Source organism: Vulpes lagopus, chromosome 5 (assembly GCF_018345385.1).
Source record: "Vulpes lagopus strain Blue_001 chromosome 5, ASM1834538v1, whole genome shotgun sequence".
Taxonomy (NCBI): Eukaryota; Metazoa; Chordata; class Mammalia; order Carnivora; family Canidae; genus Vulpes; species Vulpes lagopus.
The window spans coordinates 41,128,607-41,138,200 of NC_054828.1; the positions used below are offsets into that span (position 1 = coordinate 41,128,607).

A 9,594-nucleotide genomic window follows, 5' to 3' on the forward strand; every position below is an offset into this window, starting at 1 on the left:
AATCTGGGAGCTTCCATTTTCTTTCCCCAAGAATGAAAAGCAATGCATCAATGCATGCATTTCTGTAAAATCACATGCTTAGGATTGCTTATTTTCTTTCTTTTTTTTTTTTTTTTGATACAAGACTTCTGCACATTCGAAAATTTATTTCTTAGTCACAGAAGAAACGTATAATGGACTGGGTCTTGATTAGTTTGTGTTGATCTTTAGGTTTGCCTATGTTTCACAAAAATGCTACAAATTTTTTTTTGCCTGTAGAAGTTCTTTAGGGCTCCTTGTCTACTTTTGTCTTTAATTACCAACATTTGCTTAAAAAAAAAAAAATAAGCCAACCTAAATCTGATATTAGTTTTTAAATAGTTTCCAAATAGAAGAGTGCTAGGAGAAAAAGGTGTTGGTCCTAAAATGTTTGTCACATTATAAATTATATGAACATCAAAATCACATACTGCATGCTGGAGAATTAAGTGAAAAACAGATTGTGAGAATTTTTCACAGATAAGTAATTTCTTAGAAACTAGCTAAGGTTATTAAACTTAGTAGAGGAACTATGTGCTTTTATAAAATAAGGTGGCAGGAATGGAAAGTTTTCTCATAATCTGAGATCAGTTCTAAGACTCTGAACTTAGGATAATAAGTTTTGCCTCTGTTTCCGGTGTTCCTCCTGGAGATCAGTTGTCAACGTGACCTGTTAGCATCACGTTGATTAGTAAGAGGTGTTTTTATTCTCTTCCCAAACTATGCCACAAAAATAGAATTACTGTTTCTCACAGAGCAGTATCTTATCTTTTTGTAGTAATGGTATTTTTAGGTTTGTTTGGCTCTTGTAAATGCCCTGAGTACAGCTGAAATACTTGACTGGTTAACCCAGACACACACCTATCCTGTTCTTCTAGTTAACGAGTTGCTACTCTGTGTCTACCTTAGTAGCACTGGCTCATTTCAGAGTTTTGCCTTCTGGGGCAAAGGCCCATGGTATTCCATATTTGAATATTTGGAGAGTGTTTGCACTTTGGAGTTGTAACCATCTTGGGCTTTGTGTCTGTGTTCCTTGAGGTCTTTGGCTTAGAAGCAGAGGATAGAATCAGACATTCAAGGCACTCTGGTCAGCTAGAAAGGGCAAGTCCAGAGCACCCCTTGACTCCCTGATGCAGTGTTTGCACCTTTTCGCAGTCTATTAAGAAATGAGATTTTTCTCTAACTCCCCTGTGGGTAGCTTGAGCTTCATTGCTAGATCATTCCTTTCCTACTAGAGACCATCAGTACAACCCTCTTCAAAAAGGACCAGTCCTTTCTACCACATAGTGGTGTCTGCTAAAAGAGAGCTAATAGTTTCATTAGCTTAGAAGTGAAGGTAGACAGAACCTTATATTCTTATGTATTGCTATGAATAGTATTGAGCTTCCCTAGAGTATCTGCTCTATTTAAAAGGAGGGCCGGAAAAAACAAAACAAAACAAAACAAAACAAAACAAAGAGTCTATCAATAATTAACCAACTGGTTTCGTGTTTATGTTAGAGCTATGTAAATTTTTAGGGAATGAGTCAATCTGAAAACAATCACCCTAAGGAGGGTTATGACTATTAATTGGAAAATGCATCCCCCCCACCCCCAGTTTAGCATATTGGTATATCATTGGTGAATTCAGTGGTTTCACTCCCAAATTAGTCTTATTCTCACTTTTTGCTATTGTCCCTCTAAAATGACCCAGTTTTTGACATAGTGTACTTATTTGATGATTCTTGAATGTATTCTTAATATTTGTCCTGCATTTGGATGCTCTCTGCTTTGATAATCAGATTGTACTGTTGGGTAGCTAAGATTTAGGACTCATCCCCCCAGCCCCCGGTAGAGAAAGCCAGGGAAATTTACCAGTGACCCTGTTTAAGCTCAGTGCTTAAATAGCTCAAGAACAAAAACTCCATTTTCCTTAGTGGATTAAACATTTTGATATCTCTGGTTTAAGATGTAGGATATAGAAACCATGAGGATTTTGCTCATGTGTTCTTAATTCTGGCTGTACAGAGTTACACTGGTAGCTTTTAAAAAAAAATAGATATAGATGACGATGCATCCTCGCTACCAGGGGGAGTTACTGTGTAAGGTTCTACAAATGCACACTTCACAGCCAGAGTTGAGGACCACTCACGTAACCAGAGGAAGTTGGACATCATTCTTTAATTTTGACCCTGATTGCTAACAAAGCATAGTAGGTTCCCTCTACTAAGCAGCCCTTGTGATTTAGAACTTCCATCACATTTCATTGTGTTTGAACTCATTCATGGAGATATTTTGTCTCGTCTTCACATTCCTCTTTGCCCCTCTCATAGATCCCCCTTTAAAAACCATAGAGGCCATTAAGATGCTATTTATTTACTCATTTTCTACCTTTTTTAAGGTTGTGTGGAGGAAACTTGGAGATGCTGCAGGTTCCTGTCCTGGAATTAGGCAACATTTGTCCGGAAACCAGTACAAAGGACCAATGTGAAAGGCACTCTTTCAAGCAAAAGACCACCACTGCCAGAGACAGAAAAGAAGAAAAAATGAGTTTCCACAAACCTGGACTCATTGAATAACATGGAGTGATTGTACATTGCACATATTTTCCCTCTAAAACCTTTAGTATTACTGAGGCTGTATTTCATGTCTCTCTCATTTCCGTGCCCACAACAGCTCATCTCAAGTAGATTTCAAATAGCTTTGAAAATCACCACTTTGGTACCAATATTTTCATTAGAACTAAAATGTTTTTGGACTCCTCAGATCTAATATTGTCATCAGGAAACCTGCACAATTAGAAGAACCAGTAGGGCCTCGGTGGGTTTGATAGAGTTGACTCATTGCACAAAATGGTGAGACTTTCCTACCCTGAGGTTTGAGGAAGAGGTATCTTCCAGCTTTCCAAGTTTGAGTTGGGAGCCTATTTCTTCTATTTTAGTCAGCAAATTCCTGATGCAAAATGCATTTGGATGTAAGATAAGATTAGGTTTCTAGGATTTTGTTTTGACTTTTGAGGTGCTAAAACTATCACGTAAATTCTCTTTACCAGCTAGCAGGGTAGAAGGACTTGTAGAGTGCATAGCAGAGAGTACCATTTATTTCAAGTAATCAAGATAAATATAGCTTTCCTTTTCATCTTGCTATGTTCATGAAGACACATCTTGGGGACATACCAACTTCCCTATTCATTCAGTGTATCCATTGATGTTAATATTAATTCCAATTAAAGAACAAGCAAACATAATTTTTCTAAGTGTTTCCAGCTGTGATGTCAATTTCTACAATTTAGTTTCTAGATCTGCTGTTATATTTAATAAACTTTATGTAAACTTTAAAATATTGCACTGCATTTATGATAAAAAAAAAGCTTTCTTTGCCTACAGCGGCTAACGTTTTATGAAACTGACGCATGTCCTTCATTATTGAGGCTAAAAGCTCTTCAGATTGCTTGAGGTTTGAAAAAGAGATGTGCTAGCTTTGCTTAGTTTCTTATTTTTGGTATATATATATATATTATATTAGACTGTGTGTACTGGAAATGCTATGATAGGTATTTTGGTTTTTTTCAAATGCAATGATAGTTTCTTGTATGAATGTGCAAGAGGCCTGTGACAGAATGCTAAGTTTTTATTGTAGTTTAAGATTATAAAAGTAGGAATGCAACAATTCCCAGTTTTTAGATTTCTTCTAAATTACTCAGATTGGATTAATAGCAGATATTCATTGTTGCTGTTGTTTTTAATGGACTCATTACAGTATACTAATTGTCACTGGTGAAGGAATGTGAAGGAATTTCGTTACTTTTTAAAATGTTATGGTGATGAAAAAACAGCCCTGTTTTCAGAAAATATTTATGAATTAATTTGCTATAGAATTATCTCTCTAATTATTGTAATTGGGTTACCAGTTAAGCTTTTCTTTTGAACTGTTATATTATTACACTGTAAAAGAAAATGGCTTGCTATATTTACACCTTCTCTTGTAGAAAAGCATTCATCCTTAAATTGTTGTATTCCTACACTCTGAAGATATTTAAAACAAGTTTTTGTGCCTGCAGTAGAGACTGCAGAAGCTAATACAAGGAACACTGGTCTTTTGACAAAATACTTGTGTAAATTTTGATACTGTATTAAAACTATTTTTTTAAAGTTCTGCATAAAATTGAGTATCAAGTATATGTGTTCATCTTAGCAATGGTAATAAATTATTTAATCTCAGTGTTTTTTCCTTCAAAATGTTTTTCCTACATTCAATAGATTTCTGATGGTCACTAAGTATCACAGTATTCCTGTATGATGGTATTAATCATGGTAAAACAGATGATTCATTATCTTAAACCAAAGGAACGTTTGAGGGATTTAATATTCAGGTTACTCAATTCACACCATTCTCTATTATAATGTAATTAAAACTTTAGAATCGTATTTAATATTTAGAAATTAGGGTTATAAAATCTTTCACTTATTCATATAGATTTAAATTTAATTCAATTATCATTAAAACAGTCAATAGAAAAAAAATAAAACAGTCAATAGGAAGAAATATACTAAGGGGGAAATATTGCAGAGTGGAAAACTTGACCTCTGTGCTTATGACCAAGACAAAAATTGGAAAACACCCGTTATACACATGCTCAGAGAACACACCTACTTCTGGGAAACCACTAGTAAGACTAGAATAAGGCTTCCTGCACTGAACATTAGCCCCAACTTTAATGGATATAACTGATAGGCAATAGTGCAGGGCCTGAAATCTTGCTAATATATTTATCAAAAATGTGTGGCATCATTCTCTTATGTGATCAGTTTATGATCTCCTTTTTTCTGGAACAAAGGTTAATTTATACATCTTGGCAGAATATTTTTACCAGCCTTGAAGCTGACAGACTGACAATCGTGATCTAAGCTTTTCAAATGAATGTCTTTTAAGTTTCTAACACATGCTCAAGGCACAATAGAAAAATTGGATCTTATGTGACACCCAGTAATACATTGTTGGATGTGAGTGTGTTATAGATCACGTTGGCTGGGGCAGCCCTGGTGGCTCAGCGGTTTAGCGCCGCCTTCAGCCCAGGGTGTGATCCTGGAGACCAGGGGTTGAGTCCCACGTCGAGCTCCCTGCATGGAGCCTGCTTCTCCCTTTGCCTCTCTCTCTCTCTCTCTCTCTCTCTCTCTCAGTCTCTCATGGATAAATAAATAAAATCTTAAAAAAAAAAAAAAAAGATCATGTTGGCTGGAGCCTACATGAAGCATGCTTTACTAAGTACAGCACTGAATAAAAGCTCTTGGGCTTAGCACAGCAGACTTCAGCCAGCAAGTTCAGCATTCAACTCCATAATGGGCTGAGTTCAAACAACTTACCTCTGCTGAGCCTCTATCCTGACGTGCTGAAAGGAGAGGGCATCTCTCTTGTTGACTTGTTTGAACATTCTTTAGTCTCTGTAGTTCCCAAGCTCGTGGTCTTGACGGTCCCCAAGTCTTCCAAGACACAGGAGCCTAGACCTACATGTGTGGCAATGTTAGATCTTTAGGTTGGGAGAGGGAATTACATCAACATGAAAAGTCTGGGGCCCCTGGGTGGCTCAGTCAGTACGTGCCTGCCTTTAGCTCAGGTCATGAGCTTAGGGTCCTGGGATTGGCTCATGCTCTCTCTCTCAAATAAAATCTCTAAAAATAGACAAAACATGGAAGGTCTATTAACCACATAAAGCAATTCTAGCTGCACAGCTCACCCTTTCAAGCTGTTTTCTGTATATCCTCCAGACTACAGGTCTGCAGGCCTTATCCTGGCCAATCACAGGTGGAAATTGTGGAAATGGAGAGAAAAGGGGGATAATGGTCTGATTCTCCCAGGAACAAGATGTTTGAAAAACAAAATTCCCCCAACTATTTAATTCTGTATTTTTCATATCATTGTAAAAACATTTGAGAGCAAAGACTTTCACTTCAAAAATGGCAGAATGTCTGCTATAGCTCCCTCTTGTCTTAAACTCTAACAGTGGTTGAAGAGGTATTTACAATCCCACTAGAACATAACAGTGTACTCTGAACCAGCAATTAAGATAAATTCTTGAAAAATGGAAGACAAACAGTATCTGGTTGGAACAATGGATTCATTCTTCAAAGTACCTGATGGAGGGTACTGTTGACAACACAGAATGGCTGCAAGGATGCTACAAATTCAAGAGTTGGAGCCTGATCGTGTGCGCTTCTGGAGTAACTGACAGGAGCTAGGCATTTTGATTCCCGCATATGATCTCTCCCTCCTTGTGTCAGACAGAACAAAGAATTTCTCCTAGGCCAGAGCAAAGAGTAAGGATACTTGAATTGCAGACACAAGGCAAAGTCGCCCATTTGGTAAACACCCACAAGATGAAGGACCCTCAGTGCTCAGATCATTAGGTATTGGAACAGCCTGCCTAAAAGTTTGTCCCGCCATCCTCCTTAGATTTATGGTCAGGGGTCTCCCAAACCCAGCATCCTGACCAATTTCTTCAAGCAAGTTGTATGGTAAACACAGCAAGGTTAATGAGGAAATATCAATACTAAGATGGATATGCAACCAAATATCACCCAACATTGGAGGGAAGCCATGACTCTGAATTGGAAGCCCCAAACTTAATGAATATATACCAAGGAAAAGAATTAAAATTAAGAGAATTTCAGAAGTATGTCCAATATTCTCAAAAAAAATTGTAAATATCGTATTCATTATAAAGAATTCATATCTTGAGAATAAAATGTTAGCATGAAAAACTCAATACATTGGCCATTTAGCAGAAAGGACACTGCTGAGAGCAACTTAGCAGGATTGAAGCCAAGAAATCCTGCCGGAATTTAGCAGAAGATTTTTAAAAGTCTGATAATTAAGAGGAACAGCTACTATTATTCTCATAGTGCTTTTTCTTACTTCCTCTACCATTTCCCTTCATCCTTCTGTCTCCTTCCATCCTCTCCTTTTTTACTCACCTTATTTTAAGTTTTAATGTCGATGGCTATCTCAAAACCACTTGGACGTAAGGATAAAACAAACATGAAGTATAGTCTCATTTCACTGAGATTTAAGAATGTCCCTTTAAACACACAAGAGACTCTCATTTTTACAATAGTGTTTTTCGTAGTTTTGATGCCCAAGTTCTAATTCCACCTGGTCTTATTACTCAGAGTTTCCTTGTCCTATCCTAGGACCCTTAGTTTTCTAGATCATGTTCTGAAACGATAGCATACAATATGCAACATCGTAATGGCCATGGCAACAGATTCATATGCTAATCAGGAGTGCAATTTATAGAAGAAGAAAGTGTCTGAAATTGGCCTTTGATTCTATGGATTCATTGTTGAGTTTGGGCCAAGCTCTGTGAGCTTACTACCATGGCATTTCAGATAGGCCTTATTAGAAAAAAAATCTGTTTTCCTTTTGTAATAATCTAGGTTAGGTAGGAATGGTTTTCTGACAGACCAGATAAGTCTCTATGGGTATTCTTTTTTAAGCTATCACCATTCCCCAGACTCAGTATAGCCCTTCTATTCAAACAGTGAACACATTGATTACTCAGGATTCATTTTTCTTTTCCTAGGAGAGCCCTCCTTTGCTTTAGAAACATACCCCTCAAAAAAAAAAAAAAAAAAAAAAGAAACATACCCCTCCCTCCACACTTTTCAAGTGAATGGAGAGAAGCAATTTTCAGTTCTAGAGCTGAATCTTGATTAATGCCTAGACTTAAAGCTGGCCATGGTAATCTCGTCCTACTTACTAATAATTGGCTCAAGAAGCCAGTCTTAAGCCAACCAACACATGGCATTCCTATGGTCCAATTGTCACAGTAAGACCTAACGAGGCTCATTTAAACTCCTGGAAGAAATTTTGTTTCATGGGTAGACAACATTCCTGTCTAATGTTGGATGTGCTGAGTTTTCTGTTGCCTACAGTCATGCTGACTATCATTAAAAAAGTCATCCTGAGGAGAACACATACAGGAAAAGGTGGAGAAAGGGGGCTGAAACACCGATTATACTTTGTCTGGAGTCCACTCTGATCTTGGACTCTCAAATAGATTCAATTTTTCCCTGCTGTTTTAAATTAGTTTGATTTAGAATCCTGTTACAGACTGCCCAAAATTTTAATAAAATTGTACACTTTATATGCTATCGCTTGGATATACGGTCTCCTAACACAGCAAATTGGAGAATATCACAATGGCTTAATTTTATTGAAATAAACAGTGTCTAAACCTGTGATTCCTTTAACTACTGTCACACAAGAAAAAAGGTTCTGTATTCTCTTTATGTGATAGAGTAAAAAATTATCAATAGGGCCTTCCTCATTCCTTTTGCTTATTTTCTATTTTGCCACTCTTCTCCTGAACCGTCCCATCCTCCCATCTGAGGAACAAGGTAAAACAGTGCTGAGGCAAAAATCTCAACAGTAAGGAAAGACTGCCCAGTCTTCTATATCATGACCTTTGAACTGTGACCCTGATCACCATTTATTTGATAAGGGTATCCACCCAGGGCACACAGCTTCTCTAATACAGCCTGATTTACATGGCAACAGGGGAAAGCTTGGTTTAGGCCAGATATAGTGTCCACACAAACCAAGACTTACTTATAACCATCACTTAGAGAAAAGAGATTCGGTATAATCCATCTACCAGCCCCTCACCAGTTGGGAACTCCAGTAGATGGGCTCAGATTCTTTTGGTAGTTGCCTTGAGTATCATTTAGAAAACACAGGATATGGTGTTAGTCCATTAACCAATTCAGTGTATTTCAAGGGTTATTTGGCATCCTTGGCAATATGCCATCCCATCAGCTGCTATGGTGGACATTTTTTCTATATACCCAGTCTGTTCTATCTACTGAAGGGCTCATACCTGAGCTAGGGCATCAGCTTCCTGACTGCCAGGAAGTGTCGGTACCTTATGAACCAGGGCATGGAAGGCAGTGAAGACTGCCCTAGGTTTTTACTGACCAGCCAAAATGTCTTACTATATATCCTGACTCCACAAGGGCTTAATGATGATCATCCACCCCTTAGTAGCTCATTGTCCAAGCCATAGGGTTAATCACTTGGTATAGCCCAATTGTCAATCCAAAAGGTTAACGGCCAGTGCTTATGAATGATCATTAGCCAAATAGTTCTGAGTTCAGCTCACTGGCTACTGTGGTCCATTCCTGTTTCCATCTAGTTGGTGTCAGTATTAGGCAGAAAAGTAACTGCAGTCCATATGGGCAGGTTGCCCCAACTGGACCCATCTGTAGACTCCTAGGAGAGAGGAGTTGGAATTACCCCTCCTCCTTTCTCTACAGGTCAAATGCGCCATCATAGGACTAGGAATGTGGGCATTTATAGGGTCTACTGACACCAGCATTTCTAAAGCTAGAAATCTGGCAAACATAGTGTTCCTCTGCTGCAAATAGGCATGCCACTTTGTCAAAGTGGTGTTTGAGCCATGGGAGAAGTAAGTGGATAAAACATTCTCAACCCACACATTGATTCAAAGGGAAGCTCTTACCATGCTAGGCTGTTCCTTCCTGAGCAGCTCTACTGAAGGATTGCACACTGCTAGGAGCTGTTGCTCTATGTGATATATCA

General features: G+C 38.0%; 1 protein-coding gene across 7 annotated transcripts in view; it reads left to right on the top strand.

The window, feature by feature from the left end:
- Positions 1-4,236, top strand: part of CCDC85A (coiled-coil domain containing 85A) — a 192,258-nt gene extending 188,022 nt beyond the window's left edge. For 2 of the 7 annotated variants that reach the window (XM_041754949.1, XM_041754950.1), the window contains exon 6: positions 2,399-4,235. In XM_041754949.1, coding sequence (XP_041610883.1) covers positions 2,399-2,488 — 90 coding nt within the window. In that variant the 3' untranslated portion in view covers positions 2,489-4,235. Of the gene's footprint in view, positions 1-2,398 lie in introns of all 7 variants that reach the window. The other 5 variants (XM_041754952.1, XM_041754958.1, XM_041754954.1 and 2 more) reach the window with 3 other exon arrangements.
- The last annotated feature ends 5,358 nt before the right edge of the window (positions 4,237-9,594 follow it).